We start from the raw sequence: 16,637 nt of genomic DNA, 5'->3' as shown, positions 1-16,637 counted from the left end.
AAAGTAGATGAATTTAGTTTATAGATGTTCTCTGTGTTAAACATGGTGCTGGCTTACATCAGTTGACCTGCAGCAGGAACCTGCTCAGAGCTCACATCACTCAGCGTTACACAACACCTCTGCTCCAGTGGGCCACACACACACACACACACACACACACACACACACACAGGGCCAGCAGATTGAGTCATGCAGTGTTGAACTCAGTGTTTCACTCACAGAACAAGATGTTTGAGCGATGATGATGATGATGATGATGATGATGATGATGATGATTTCTCAACTTGTTTTCTCCGTCTCCTTGTGAACACAACTTGGCGTCCGGCGGCGTTCAGGGATTCAGTTTCCTGTATAATATCTTTAATGGAGATATTATACTCAGAAGTAATGGTTCACTCATGTGGTTTCATTTGTAGATTTATAGTTGCAGCATCTTTAAAACCTGCTTGTTTTGATTTGATCAAGTTATTGAGTCTAAAGTTCACTCGACTCCTCTTCAGCTGTTAAATCCATTTCTACAGCAGGTTCAGCAGCCAGTTTACTAACTTCACAACAAAAGTGAAATATGTTGTGAATACAAGGAATTGAAATTGTATTTTAGTGGAAAGATTAACTTTAGAGAAGAGTAGTGATTAAGTGATGATGCAGAAAAAGAGGTTCAAGAAACCTCAACATGTCCTCAGAAGCTCCAGGATCTATAACGGCTCCTTGAGGAACTCCTTCCTGTGAATTATGAGTTTCATTCTTTTAGGAGGAGTTTTAATTGTTATTAATCAAAACATTTTAACATAGAAATGAGAAAACATGTTTAGAGAATATTCAAGTTAGTACAAAACTCAGTTGATCAAACTCTGGACTGACACTTCAACACTGTTAATAAAGACAACACCTTAAAAAAATGTATTTATTCCCTTTTTAGAAAAAATTGTCAACAAACACGTAGAAACAAAAATACTATTAAAAAAATATTCCCTCAAGAACAAACAGAACTACGGTGACCTGCAATAACTGCTCAGTCGTGAGATTGTGTTAGTGGAACAAAACGGTCTGTGATGGTGGAAAGTAGACGGAGGATTAGAGGAAGAAGTCAAACCACGTTGAGAAGAACGTTCAGCTCCGGGGTCGTGAGGTCGGACCTGTGAAGACGTGTGACGGCACTGAAGAGAAGTCGTAGTACTAATAACTACAAGTTCTTAAACACAGCAGGTGTGGCCCTGATAGGTTGCTTGGTTTTTCAAAGTGTTCCTGATTGGTTGAAAAACACTGAGAAGCAGCTCGAGCTGTGGAGTTGTTTGTCTGAGGTCAAGGTTCGATCTCCTCGGGGACGATGGTGAGCAGCACGTCCTCGTTGCCTCGCCTCACCACCGCCCGCAGCGTGTCGTCCCTCTTTATGGCGGCGCTGACATCGCTGGCCGAGGAGACGCGCTCGCCGTTGATGCTGATGATGACGTCACTCTCCTGCAGGCCAGCACTGAGGGCGAGAGAGAACGTCAAGGTTAATTAATATCAAATAATCAATAAGAACAACAGGATTGATCCTTTAAATACGGATCTGTGAACTTCTAGAACATCGTACAAAGGCTGGTAAGGATATTGATTCATGTTGGGAAATCAGTGTTATTATCATGACTAAGTCTTTGATCTGGTCTCATAAACCACCTCTTTCTATGTGAATGAATCAAACCTTCCACATGTGCTGGGGCACTAGTGCATGTGGCTTCCATTAGTTACACTGTTCATCCTCCGGGGTCGCGAGGGGCTGATGGAGACGAGCACAGCTGACTTCCTGGACACCAGTCTGACAAAGAGCCACTACTTTATATTGTGGGCTGCAAATATGGAGCATTGTGTATTTTGATGCTTATCTGAATCTCATCATTTTACCAACTCCTCAGAACCCATCGTTTGTGTTCTCACTTCTAGAGGTTTGACTTTCTGGGCTGGGGGAGATGAGGCCAGAGAGGAATCCGGATCTGCTCTGACTGGCGCAGCTTGTCCTCTGGAGGAGTCTGACAGGGTGGGACACTTTCTGATTCTGTCTTCACTGCCAGCTTTTCAGCAGCAGCAACCTGGAGTGAACATTCTGTATCCTTCTCACACAGAAAGTTCGAACCTGACTAATGTCCGTTCAGCAGGACCAGACCTTGGCCCTGACTCCTCCCTGTGCTCCACGTAAACCACCAGACAACATGTAAACAGACTCTTTCTGCTGTTTCCTCAGGTGCAAGCTGTTGGTGGTTGGACTTCAACAAGCTTTTCATTAAAGTGACCACCAAACTTTCCAGGGTAAAAGATATTCTGCAGGAGTGAGACTCCAAACACTTCTCTGAATTCTCACGCACACTGTGAGAAGCCTCGTTACTGAATAAGTGAAACATGTCTCAGATCAAACTCAGGATCTTTGAACCTGTTAGTAAAACACAGTTTGTCAGTTTGTGGTACTGGCAGCTACGTAACGTGGGAGTAGGTGACGAGCCACTCACGCCTCCGCTGGAGTCCTGCTGATGACCTCGATGACATAAGCCCCGGAGGTGACGTCTGGGAAGTCCGAATGTCTCTCCTTCAGCTCGTTGGCCAACCTGAGGGAAGACGAGGAGGGAAACAACAGAAACATGAGCTTTGAGACAAACTCTCCTCCAAACACAAGGTTTGAATTGAGCTGGAAGGCAGGATGCACCGTGATCAGAGACCACTGCATTCATCAGCTATGGTGTCAGTGATCAGAGCTTATTTAAATATCGTTAAGCTTCGAGTGAACTTGTATGTTTTCCTCGTGCATTTCTGAGTTTTCTTCCCACAAAGACATTCAGCCTAAGTTAATGGGTTAATGTGTGACTGGTTGTTTTCCTCGGAGACTGGTGACCTGACCAGGGTGGACCCGGCCTCTCGCCCGTGGGACGTCAGAGGCTGGGGGGGGGTTTTCTGACCTGACGGACGAGGGCTGGGCGGATTCACATTCCTGTTCAAACTGCTCATCTGAAGCTGAGCTCACTTTTCAATACGATCACCACCCTTCGTTATGAACGTCCGGATTGAGACACGCCCGTTTAAAGGATGTGGGGAGATTGATCAGACTTATTCACCTCACTAGTAAATACAATGATTAGGTTAATGAAACAATAATGTTGTTTCATCCTCTCTACATGTGTGAAGATTGGAGTCTGACTCTTTAGTGGATGTGCTACCATGCGGTTCACAAGCAGTGTTTAAATAAAGTATTATCTAGAGCAGGAGAAGAACTTACGCTGGAGTGAGAGTCATCATTTTAACACCAATGTATTTCTTCTTTGTGTAAGTTTTACCTGGAGAACGGAGAGAAACACGGTGGTTAGTTTCCTCATTGTTCATTTTGAATGAATAATCTTCTTTTACTATAGGAATCAAGTCCAGAAAAACATCTCTGTCAGGTATCATCAACATTAACAACTTAATAAAAGTGTTTTATAGATATTTAATAAAATGTCTGACAATAAAAATGGAAAACAATCCTCTAACCTCTGTAATGATGCTGAGTAAACAGACAATAAAACACACACATGCTGTTAATATATCTTTGGCTCCGCAGAGGAAATTCAGATTCATAATCTGATCTTAAATAGGCAGTTTTACAAGCTGCTGAAGCATCTTTGATTTACTGCTAACAAACTGTAAGGATAAGAGTTTTTATTTTTATAGTTTTCATTACAAGTAGTGACCCATCCCAACATGAGCTCATTCTGAGAACCATCCCTGTTTCTGGGATGTTCTCAGAATGAGCTCCAAAATAAAGATGATCCGATTCAAACAAGCAGTCGAACAGCAAACCAGCCTGTTTATTAAGATTTAACTAACTGACTAACATCCAAATGATAAATGTCCCTCATCCATATTTAACTAATCTAATCTACTATGTGTGGTTCTCTTGAAAAAGCATTGAAGGTCCCTTTCTGTCTGTGATGATACAACATGTGATTATTAGACGAATATAAGAGTAAATAGAAATAATAGATAAATAATAAATTGGGTGAAACTGGTGCAAACCTTTGATCTGTCTCTCATGTGACTCTGCCAGGAACTGCCTGATCTTGACGGAGGGGATGGCGAAGGAGATTCCTGCTGTGACCTTCAGAGTGTTGATGCCAATCACCTCTCCGTCCTGCACGACAGACACACACAGACACACACACACACACACACACAGTTAAACTCAAGTCTGGACATGAAGCTTGTAAAACAGTTGTGCTGAAGCCACGTTGTTCTTGGTAACAGCTCGGTGGAAACAGACTCATAATCACAGTCGGCTGTGGTTGAGATCTTTTTGCCAAACGTTACCTAAACTCTTTATTTAACTTCCCTATAGGGATTCATGAGCTTTGGTGTTTGTTTATATGAGATCACGTTCGTCCCTGTTTTGAGACGTGGACGTCGTCCCAGTCACAAGAAGCTCAGCGTCTGTTTCTTCTGTCGCGAGGTGATGTAACAGTAAAATGACCTTGAATTTGAGTTACCTCTGTGTTACAAAACATACAACAGCTACTCAAGCAACATATAAGAATAGTTTTTTATTATCAACATACTGAATATTATCATATTCAAAGTCTAGTAAATAGTAAAACAATACTTCTTGAATAGAATGAGGATATAAGGACAAAAAGGTTTTGAATCTGTTTCCGTTTTCTTTCACTTACCAGATTGACTAGTGGTCCTCCTGAGTTGCCGTACTGCAAGAAAACATACAAGAAAAGAAATAAGCAAACACAGGATGTAAGAATCCTAATGAGTTGGTTTAGGATTATTCCTGATGTGATAGATGATTTGGACTGATTGATGAGCTTTGTATTAGTGGATCAGTTACAAGTCACTGTTCACTTCGATGACCTTTCCCTAATGTTGGTTTTTGGATTCTCTCACAGCTTCGACAAGCAGCCAGTGAGCAGATCAATGTGGAGGATTGTGATGAGTCAGGAAGCCGTGGAACTGAGACAGAATAACCTCGGGCTGTTTCAGACACGGTCAAACTCACACATGGTTATCATAAACCGGAAAATAGGTCATGTCATGTTCACTTTTGCAGAATTTGGAGACTTTAGGGAATCAAAGTGCTGAACGTCATGAGAAGCCGCACAGTTCTCTTATTTCTCTCCCCACACAGTTTCTTATTCCCGCCTCAGGGCCTGTCTCTCTGTTGTCCCGTCCCTTCACTCACATTGATGATGGCGTCGGTCTGGATGTAGTCCATGTCAGAGTTTCGGAGGCCCAGCTCCTTGCCTCCCCTCTGGGTGGTGCTGACGATGCCCGTGGTGACGGTGTTCTGCAGGGAGAAGGGGCTGCCGATGGCCACCACGAACTCACCGGGCCGCAGGTCCGACGAGCGGCCGAGCAGCAGCACCGGCAGCTTCATCTGCTCCACGAGGAGGAAACGGAGAGGAAGAAATACGGTTGAAGGAAGGATTCAGCTTGAGGTACAAACTCTACATGTTCAAATGTCAAAGACAGTGAACGGGTAATAAACTTATGAGATTTATAACTGACAAAGACAAACAAGAGTTGACGCCGTCTCATACATGTCTGTCAAACACCAGATTCTTCTCTGTAAACCTGGAGGTGTGGATTTCCTGTGGAGAGCTGAGTCAGCTCTTCATCCACAACCCGAACTCAAAGTGTGAATCTCCACGAGGACGACTTGTTGTGGAGTATGTGTAGGATTATCGAAGCGAAGGCAGATTGAGCCACAATAACCTTAAAGGGCCTTAAAGAAAATGACATTACTGTCTCCTGTGCTAGTGATGAAGACGTTTCCAGAAAACCAACGAGGAAGAAAATCTCTCTCACTCAACATCATCGTTTTTAAACTGTCAGCAGAATTTGTTTTGATATTATAATAAAGTTGTGTAATATTATTGTTCTATGAAATGATACGAAGTCAAATTACTAATAAAAATATGAATCAACGAACAAATAAACAACATGTTCATGTGAACATTAAATCTATTTTCAGTTGTGCAGATTTGATCTGTATCTTTAATGTGTTCTGTCAGGGGAATAAATATTAATAAATATAACGAGGTCAATCCACGACCACGCACACGCACCAGCTCGCTCCTGAAGGAGCAGCAGTAAACACAAACAAGTCCTGAAAGGATTCATTCAGCTGATCCCAGCTTTTCTCCGTTAAACATAAAGCTCCTCTGTTCTGCTGAAGCTCCACCAGCGCTCGAACCGCCCGGAGCCTCCGTCCAACGAACAGCCTGCGGAGAAAATCACCACGTTTCCCGCTCTGTGGTTTCAGGACGACGGCGTTCAGAGATTACAGAGACACAGCCGGGATTTAAGAGACGCTGACGCAGCAGAACACGACAAAGACACTAAGCTCACAGACCACAACAAGAACTAAGAGCTTCGGCTCGTCCCCCTCGTCCTCTTCTCTGATCTTCGTGAGACAAATCCATGTGTGTGCTGTGCTTCCACAAATCCTTGATGAAGCAGAACCCGAACATGCAACTGCACGTCCGGCAGCTCCATCGGAAAACACTCATTACACCTCAACACACTTAACACTGACCTGCAGGCAACTGCTGTTTCCAACACTTTCACACCTTCTCATCTCGTCACCTGAAGCCACTGTGCTCAACAGACGGAGAGAGAGAGTATGGCTGCAGAGGGGAATACTTATTGCACAACATATTGTGTGTGTATTGTGATGGGATGTGTAGGAGGATGGAGCGATGTCAGTTATATTTTGCACAAGTGCAGTTGCCTCATGTTATTTTGTGAGGGTGATGTTGACCTCGACCACAAGTGCTGAGCAGTTTGTGGATTTCTGCACAATTTCATGCCCCAAGTTTCAGTTACACCTCGAAGCTCGGCCCAGACATGTCATGGACTCACATGTTCAGTCCTTGATTCAGAAGGTTTCTGGTTCCAGCTCTCGTCTTCAGCCCAGAACGAAACCAGCTCAAACAAGCAAACACAACGAGCCCATTATCCGTGAGTGAGTCATCGCAGGATGATGGTTTTGTGGTTTTTGTCTTTTAATTAAGAGTTAATGCAGCGTGAGTGACAGCTGTGCTGACTGAGCCGACGGAGGGTTTACTTGGTTCAGTTCAAAATCAGTCACAAAGGATTTGTTTAGACATTTACTGTGAGGTCCTCTAACTCCAGAGCAGATGTGAACACATGGAACGATTTCTTCTTTCAAAATGTACCTTCAGACCGTTTGATGATATCCATGAACGTGTTTGTTGAGTTGAATCCATGTTGTGAGAGAATAAAACCCACATGAAAACGTTCCTCTGTCTCCTGACCTGCTCCACACTGATCCACTTTCATGACTCATTACATTATTGTGCTGAGGTGACTTCCCTCAAACATCCCACTTAGCCAAAATTAAAACCAGGCATTTCCTTCAGGGAAGGTTTATGAAAAGCACATTTTCAAAAGAAGAACAAATACCTGAATTTGTTTTGGAAAAGTAAAGAAATAAAGAAAAACCAAGTTATCAGTCTAAGAGGAACACGGGGACCAAGGACAACACAGAGCTGAAGCAGACGGATCATAAACCTGATAAAGATGAAAAATTATACATCAAAGTCAAGATCAGGTTTCTTCTGAATGAATACAAATAAATATCCTCACTTCTCATAATTGAATCAAATCAGTGGAGACTCAGACTCTTGTATGAATGAGATAATGAGTGATATCGTACACAGGCCACGTTACAATGACCTGAGTGTTGTATAAGCAGTGAAGCAGCTTCCAGTGTCTGTCAACACCTGATCGCTCCTCTGCACATTCTCCTCAGCTTCTCCACACGTTACACAAGTGATAGGAACTGTATGAGCACGAAGAGTTTACATCTGAAACATCCTGACGCACGACGGAGAGGTGGACGCCTCAATGAAGAATTTAACATTTCACAATGTCGAGGCAATTTGGACGTCCCAGTGAAGATAAAACACAGCCCCTACAAAGACCCCCCCCCCCCATCTGTTTGTCCCCCCCCCCCCCCCCCCCCCATCTGTTTGTCTCCCCCCCCCCCCCCCCCCATCTGTTTGTCCCCGCCCCCCGCCCCCCCTCACTACTCACCGGTGCATCGATCTCGATCAGAGCGATGTCGGCCTTCTCGTCCACGTCTTTAATCTTTGCATCAAATGTGGCTCCGCTCTTCAGCTCCACCTGGAGGATGAGGAGAAAACACCATCCTGTTTCCTTAGATCTTATTTTTGTGGATAAAAGATATTGTTAACATGATTCACCTTTACCATGTGTTTCATTGCGTACCTTTACTCTGTGCTTATTGGCCACGACGTGGGCGTTGGTGACGATGAGTCCGTCCTCTGACACGATGAACCCGGAGCCGCTGGCGACCGCCACCTCCCGCTTGGAAAAGATCATCCTGAGCAGAGACAGAGACAAAATAAACGAGGTCATCAAACATGGGCGCTGTCGGCGTTTAACTCACAGAAATGAATCTCAACACAAGAGACAATCCTTTCTTTAAAAGGTTGTTTGAAACTGATGGAACCTGAAGTCTCACTGGTCCAAATATGGAACATGATAAAAATAATGTAGTTTCTTATGAGGTGAGACCACAACCCCCACAGGGGGTGGTAACCACCTCGGCCTGGAAGCTCCTCCATTCTTCCACCATTACATGAACGCAGCACTTCTGTGGAATCTGAGGTTTCATGTGCAACATGTTGGAATTGCAACAGAAAGATAATGTTTTTTTTATTGTCCTTTAAGACGAGAATCAGTCCTAACCCAGAACTGTCAGTGACAATAAAGTGAAATACCACTACCTTCTGACCTTGGTGTGTGTGTGTGTGTGTGTGTGTGTGTGTGTGTGTGTGTGTGTGTGTGTGTGTGTGTGTGTGTGTGTGTCTGTGTGTGAATCAGGAAGCATGTCTCACTTGCGGTACAGTTCAATATGAACCACAGCCGGTGCAATCTTCTCCACCACGTCAGCGATGAAGTTGTACTTGTAACGAAGACTGTCGGGGTCCTCCTGACCTGAGAGAGAGAAAACACACTGTCATCAAGCTGTATCACACACACACACACACACACACACACACACACACACACACACACACACACACACACACACACACACACACACACACACACTCAGACCACAGTGACCAAGGAGAAAATTGTGGCCTTGCGTTGCCAGGTTGGATAAAAACTTTAGCGCCTGAATGTCTCTGAGAACATCACCACTCGTTGTCCGTGATCGGGGGGGGGGGGGCTCTGTATGAGTTTCCTCAGAAGCATGACAACGGAACGCGGCGCAGCGAGATGTGACCCAAACTGTCGCTGCTGTGTTTGACCTGATCCAGATGTGCAGGATCTAAACTGTGGGTCTGACAGCAGCTGGACACTTTCTGTGGCTCCTCTGAAGCTTGTAAAACAAAGGAAATGACTCAGAGGCTGAAAAGACGCGGGGAGACGGCAGAGGAGGACACGTTGGGATGTTTTCTGACATAATTCTAATATTTCACACGTAACCACTGTCACCCAACATAAGCAACCAACATCTGTCACAGCTTCAGATCTTTCTCCTCTCGTTTCCCTGCTCCTTTATAAAGCGGCCCCTCCCACTCGACCTGCTGGAACCAGTTACTGTAGGTTCAGCTCAGAGCCTGGAAACATGTTTTCTCAGAGCAGTGAGATGTAAAGACAGCACATTCAGATGATAAGACCAAACAAAGACATGTGTGTTTATGACGAAGACTTTCATCAATCAGACGACCGTGGACTTTAAATGAACCCAACTTATCCTCAGAAAACACAACAAGCTGATCCTGCTCAGGTTGTCATCTGAACTCTAAAGGTCTAAAGGGAGAGAAAGGCTTATCATCATGTCATATAGAACTTTAATGTTTCATGCATTTAACCTTTCAGCCTTTATCAGTTTAATAAATCAGCAGTAACATCAGCTGTTCTTCTATAAATCAGAATGAGATGAATATGAAGTCTTTAGGCTGAAGGAATAAAAGTTTAAACTTCACAGCTGACAGAGAAGAAGAACCAGTGAAGACGTGTCCTCAGACCTCAGCTGTGTTCAGATCTTATCGCTCCACATAGTGATCACATCCCATCGTCTGCACTGGTAAATAGGTCCAGTCGGTGGAATCTCCACTGATAAAAGGTTTCTGGCTCAAAAACAAACCTGCAGCAGCACGTTCTCCAACCCTGCATATGGAAGTGTGTGTGTGTGTGTGTGTGTGTGTGTGTGTGTGTGTGTGTGTGTGTGTGTGTGTGTGTGTGTGTGTGTGTGTGTGTGTGTGTGTGTGTGTGTGTGTCACTGTATTTTACAGCATGTGATTCAGAACAGTCCACATCCAGAGGTGCCCCTCACCTCTGGATTTACCATCATCTTTCCCCATCAGCAGTTAAACTCCATACAGATGCTGCTGTGTGTCTGAGGCAAGTTTCAAATATTCAAGATGTCACCAATGTATCTGAAGAGTTTAAATTAGATTTAATAAAGTTACAGTAAACTTAAATTTAGCCCTAACCCTTAGCCCTGAGCCTGAGTCTGAATCCCACCTCAGCCCCGGCTGCACCTGAGCGTCTGGAAGACACTGTGTGTGTGTGTGTGTGTGTGTGTGTGTGTGTGTGTGTGTGTGTGTGTGTGTGTGTCTGCAGGATCAGTGGTGTGCCAGCTGCTGCAGCTTTGAGGTTTAGCTGAATGGAGCCAGTCAGAAACATCCTGAACACGCTGCAGGTGGAACAAAGTTCTACCAGCTACAGGTCGACAATCAGAACTCAGACGTATGTGACCTTGAAAGCACCAACGACGAGTTCAAGTGCATTTTCACATTATCAAATATCATAGTTCATATTGATCTTTTTTCTAAAACTCCAAAGAACCCATATGATTGTGTGCATCCAGCCGGCTTACATCTTATTTCTCTGTGTCACTGACTTCAAACTACTGATTATTACATTCTTTAATTAAAACAGAAAACTAAACCAGTGGACGTCTGGAAAGTGACGGTTTAAAGGTCGGAACAATTTGTAGGTGAACAAATCTGGGTTTTAACCAGTTCTACACTTAGTTATACTTAGTGTAGAACTGGTTAAAGTGGTTTTTGAAGCTCAAACAAACCATCCATGAAAACCAGACGTTACCTTGCTTTGCACTTTATAAGAAATCTCATTACGAGCTGGACGAGCCTGAACTGGGAAGAGAATTCCTCCAGTTCCTGAAAGAGTTGAGTCACCGTGCGCCTGTGTTTGGTTGATGCTGTGTCTAAGCCTGCCAATCTGACAAACTTCACAAGTCTGCACAGGAAGCAGCAAAATGAAGGAAAAGACAATTTGATCCGTTCAAATCGGGGTTTAAAAAAAGTCTCTGACCCAGATCTGTTCCTGTTTGGTCCGTTACACAACCCCCCCCATCAGCTCCAAGAGATGAATCACGACAACAGACTGAACGTGGTTTGTGTTTGTGTGACACTGACACTGACATCTTCCAGATTTCTGTCCTCGGCTCAAATACCCAGAAAGAAGGGATTCACGAAACTCGTTTGGAGAGGGAACTAGAAACGTGGAGAGGAGGGAAGGAAAGGAAAGAGGAGAAGAGAAAGGGAAGGAGATGAAACAGACAGCTGGAGAGAGAAAGTGACAAAGTGACAAAGAACGAGAGATGGAAGTAGAGAAGAGGAGACAAGTGAGGACATGATGACGAGAAAACAAGAAGCTTAATGAAAATGTTATAATAATGAAAGAATCTTTTTTTCTATCCCTGAAGAGATGGGGGGGGGGGGGGGTGAAGATGAGGCAGAGGGATGAAGAAGATGAGGAAGAACATGAAGAAGAAGAGGAAAAGGTGAAGAAAGAGGAGAAATAGAGAGATGTCAGCAAAAGAAGGAAAGAAGTGGTGGAGTGTTGAACTTTGACTGAATCAAGGTTCATCAGCAAACTGGTGTGTTTACAGCTGCAGCTTCAGTGTGTGTGTGTGTGTGTGTGTGTGTGTGTGTGTGTGTGTGTGTGTGTGTGTGTGTGTGTGTATGTGTGTGTGTGTGTGTGCTTGCTCCTTAATATAAGCTGTCATCACTCTTTCACTCTCAGGGGGAAACTGTTTTTGCGGCAAAGGGCAGGACTTCCTGGCTGAATTTCAAGACATTTGATGTGGCCTTGGATAACACCAAGTGAGTGTGTGTGTGTGTGTGTGTGTGTGTGTGTGTGTGTGTGTGTGTGTGTGTGTGTGTGTGTGTGTGTGTGTGTGTGTGTGAGAGAGAGAGAGGTGGGAAACAACCCCATTTTTTAGTTTGCAGTGAGAAGAATGGAGTGATGCCACAGAGAGAGAAAGGTTAAACATGTGAGTTTTACATTTAATTCAATGTAGGCAGAGTTTTCTTGTTGCAACACCTACTGGCCGTAAGAAGAACTGCAGCTTAATACTCATTGATTATCCCTCAACACATGACAGCAGTTAATCAACTGACAGTGAATCAACTGACAGTTAATCAACTGACAGTGAATCAACTGACAGTGAATCAACTGACAGTGAATCAACTATTCTGATACTCAGAGTAATGATCTTCAGATAAGTATCCAAAGAGAAATAAACATTTGCTTCTCAGGAGCTGATAAGAATAAAAACATCTGTCATAAGTAATCTATTATCTAGTATATATATCTATATATAAATATAGATATATATACTATAGTATATATATATATATCTGTATATACTATATATCTAGAATCTCTGAGGTGCTGATGATGCTAGGTGGATCTTTATGGGAGGAGAATGGAGTTTCTGAGGTCACAGAATTATTTAAAAATCATTTCTATTGAAGGTTTGAGGAAATGAGAAAATAATCTGGAAAAGGAGAAGGTTCAGTTTGTGTAGATCCAACACACACACACACACACACACACACACACACACACACACACACACACACACACACACACACCTAAAATATTTCTGTTATCAAACTTCTGGTTTTGTAAGAAGTTATTGGACAACTTCCAGAGTCCTGCTCTCTCTTCATTGTTCCTGTTTATTCACTCACACACGCACGCACACACACGCACGTACACACACACACACACGCACACGCACGCACCTCTCTTACCTTTGCCACACGCGCCTCTCTGGATGAAGATCACCGGCGGCTGCTGCAGCTTCGTGGCCCGGGTACTGACCCGCTTCAGTTCGCAGATGTTCTGGTACGAGACCCCGTCGCTGCCGCACACCGGCTCGGGGCTGGTGCACGCGCACACGCCGGCCTTGCCCCTCCGCCTGACGGTGGCGGACACCTCCACGCCGTCGGTCACCACGCACTCCATCCCCTCCGCGCACTCCCGGTCTCCGGGGCCGCCGCACTGCTCGGCCTCGCCGGACGCGCACGCCGGGCAGCAGTCGCACCGGTCCAGCGCGTCCCCGGACAGACAGTCCGCGGGGACCGGCGCGCACCCGGACTTGTCGCACTTCTCCGGGCAGCCGATGGCGAAGCGCTTGGTGATCCGCGCCTCGGCCCCCGGACAGGAGGAGACCAGCAGGGCCACGACGCACAGGACCGGCTGGAGACGCATGGTGGACTGGACTGACTCAACGGGGACCAGGAACCAGGAGCTGGACTGGAAACCAGTTATCAGATCTATCAGCTGTGTGGGAAACTTTAAAGTGTGTAGTGGGGACAGAGTGGAGCTGCTCTGGTTTATAAAGCTGCAGGAGAAACACGGGACACGATTGGTGGGCGTGTGTGACGCGTGTGAGAGGAGAGGAGGGGATGATGGGAGGTGAAGTGATGTGCACGAGTGTGATGATGTGCACGAGTGTGATGATGTGCACGAGTGTGATGATGTGCATGTGCGATGATGTGCATGAGTGTGATGATGTGCACGAGTGTGATGATGTGCATGTGTGTGATGATGTGCATGAGTGTGATGATGTGCATGTGTGTGATGATGTGCATGAGTGTGATGATGTGCATGAGTGTGATGATGTGCACGAGTGTGATGATGTGCATGTGTGATGATGTGCATGTGTGATGATGTGCACGAGTGTGATGATGTGCACGCTGGGAAAGATCTGAGGCTGCTCAAGTGCTTGATGGGACTTTGAGGCACCTTCACTTCTTTGTCCTTCAAGTGAACCTGTAGTTTCCAACTCAAAATAACAAGGTGGCTCCTTGTTGGCTCCTTGTTGGCTCCTTGTTGGCTCCTTGTTGGCTCCTTGGTGGCTCCGTGTTGGCTCCTTGTGGATCTGCAGGAGAGATGTGGTCTGGACCTGAACCTGAACTGGATCATGTGGTAAACGATGAAATGGCCCAAATCAGCTCACGTGTGATTCCCTCTCTGCACTGGGTTGACAGTGTTTACCTCAGTCAGCTCCATGAACCTCTGGTTTATATTATACAGTTTAACTAATTCTCTCAGTGAGTCATACAGCGTTTCCTCGTCTCCTCAGTTTTTAAAGTCCCACTGACGTCCTCAGTTGTTTCCATGTCCTCTACTCTCTGTGTTTCATAACCGTCCACTGCTGCTGCTCCCATTCACTTCCAGTCACTGAGCGCTGGTAACAGGTCAATACGATTCAATCAACTCGTTCTGAGGATCTGAGCAGCTGAGGTTGTTGCACGTTTTTCTACGTCAAAAAATTAAATGTGTTTTTACAGATTTTATAAAGGATCTTTTTTCAAACTGAGAAGAAATGAACATTACTCACAAATGAAAAGAGAAGTTTCCTGTCAGAGGTTTGAACAGGAAACAGGTGAATCTGCTCCATTGGACGACAACAAATAGGACAAGATGAATTCAACCATATCAAAGTCTTCATCTACAAACTCAACTGTTTCACCAAATCAAGGAATCACATTTTACACATTTCATTATGAGATTCATAATTATCAGAAAGTCCAGTTAACTCTTGTGTCAACAACCTGCAGAGTGAGAGAATCATCCTCCATCTTTTTTACATTTCCCCTCAGAATGAATCAACTTATTTACTTATCAGCTCACACGTGTTTCTTTATATTACTAGAAAATAATTGTCAAATAGATGTCAAACCGTTAGAGTCGGTTTGACATCTATCTCAATAAAACTTCATGTTGAGTCTCTCAGTCCGTCTCCTCTCCGGTGACGTCAGAGTCGAGCTCTGACATCACTGGTGGGTCGATGCTGCAGCTGTTTAGGAAACTATGGATTGCTCTGTGACATCACAGGATGGATCAGCAGTGTTCATGTCTGTGGGGGATCGACCCTGAGACTCGTCATCAGTCAGTGAATCCACAGCAGCCTGCAGGTCTCTCCCTCTGTGTGATGATGTTACAGAGGAACTCTCTGATGCCTGAGCTCCTGAAACACTCACCGGCCTCAGACCTGTGATGTTCAGTCTCGTTTGGAGAAACAAAGTGAAAAACTCTTTCCCTGACTTCTACAAATCACCTCAGCTGCTTCACTTCCAGACTCTGCTCTCGTCTCTGCCACTTTAAACTTCACTGCTCATGTTTACTATGAAACCCTGAAGACGTCGTCCTGTCTCTGTCTCTGTCTCTGTGTCCCTGCTGTAACGTCTCAGTCGTGTTTCAAAGCAGTGACTTTATTCTTCTACACATTAGAAAACATTCATTTCTCTACAGCGTTGGGACCTTTAGGCTTTTTGCCCTGAGGCCTGAAGCAGCTGCTTCCTCTGATACGGACGACATGTTGGGGACTGTAGGAAAAACATTTCGTTGGAACTGAATCATAAATTTCATTTTCATAAAAGAGTAAGATCATCTCCGGTGTTATTAATATTTTCTTTGGATCCTAAACGTGACTCAGACAAAGGGCAGAGAGAGGCTTTTCAAAACAAAAGATCCAGGTCGGGCTTAAATGTTCTTTTGTATTTGAATCCACGTTTCTTTAATAACCCTAACCCTATAAAAACACTACATGTGTCCCCACACGCTGGATTGTGTCTGAGAATTCTCTGTGGGTTTTACTTGCTTCCCCTCCAGCTCGACTCAGAGCTGCTGCTGGTCGGACGTCTGCAGCAGCTGCTGTGTTTCAGAGCTACAGCTGCAGGACGAAGGGAAGGGAACCCACCCAGAGTCGGATCTGTGAAGGGTGTGTGTGTTCCACTGGGTGTGTGTGAGGGGAGTTAATGCAATGACAAGTTCTGACTGACAAAGGACAAGAGAGAGGACTGTTATTCACACAAATGGGACAAAGTGAGTGACTGTAAGACTCGATGCACGTCCATGTGTTCACTGTACGTAGAGCTGAAAGTGAGTCAGGGTTTGAAATGAGAAGTTTAACATGTGGATCCTCCACTGCACCACTTCCATCACCTGTGATCCTGGATCATTCATTTCATGTCATTCACTGACCTGATTGATTCACCTTGACCCGGCTGTGGCTCATCCACACCTCACAGGGTTGTCGGTTCAATCCCCTGCCCACATGTTGTATGTGGCCAAGCGTTCAATGCAGAGTTTGACACAGGGTGCTGCTCCACCTCTAGAGGTCACTACTGAGACTCTTCCACCCACATACTTTATAAACGTCCTGTCAGTGGATGTGACGGCTCTGGGCCCTCAGGGCAGCTCAGCTGCTCCTGCTGCAGCTCATCGGTCTGAGGGAAGTGAAGCAGACCGGAGTTCATCCATCGTTCTGTCTCTGTTTGTATGTACTGCTGTTGCCACCCTCA

The 16,637-nt window shown here is 44.9% G+C and overlaps 1 protein-coding gene across 2 annotated transcripts; it reads right to left on the bottom strand.

Annotated features, from left to right (window-relative positions):
* Window positions 1-1,186: 1,186 nt before the first annotated feature.
* Window positions 1,187-13,668, bottom strand: htra1b (HtrA serine peptidase 1b). Of its 2 annotated transcripts, none has more exons than XM_034570187.1 (10): window positions 13,077-13,666; window positions 8,892-8,991; window positions 8,260-8,374; window positions 8,065-8,154; window positions 5,186-5,380; window positions 4,668-4,700; window positions 4,021-4,135; window positions 3,245-3,302; window positions 2,484-2,579; window positions 1,187-1,471 (listed from the first exon to the last, which is right to left on the bottom strand). In XM_034570187.1, exons 1-10 carry the CDS (start codon window positions 13,534-13,536, stop codon window positions 1,303-1,305), a joined length of 1,431 nt encoding a protein of 476 aa, XP_034426078.1. In that variant the 5' UTR covers window positions 13,537-13,666; the 3' UTR covers window positions 1,187-1,302. The 2 variants fall into 2 exon arrangements, 1 of the variants encoding a protein (XP_034426078.1); XR_004612112.1 differs by lacking the exon at window positions 1,187-1,471 and adding an exon at window positions 1,984-2,317 and having other exon boundaries at window positions 2,371-2,579; window positions 13,077-13,668.
* Between the last annotated feature and the right edge of the window lie 2,969 nt (window positions 13,669-16,637).

This window comes from Hippoglossus hippoglossus, chromosome 19 (genome assembly GCF_009819705.1).
Source record: "Hippoglossus hippoglossus isolate fHipHip1 chromosome 19, fHipHip1.pri, whole genome shotgun sequence".
In the NCBI taxonomy this organism is placed as follows: Eukaryota; Metazoa; Chordata; class Actinopteri; order Pleuronectiformes; family Pleuronectidae; genus Hippoglossus; species Hippoglossus hippoglossus.
This window is presented reverse-complemented; position numbering and strand designations above follow the sequence as displayed.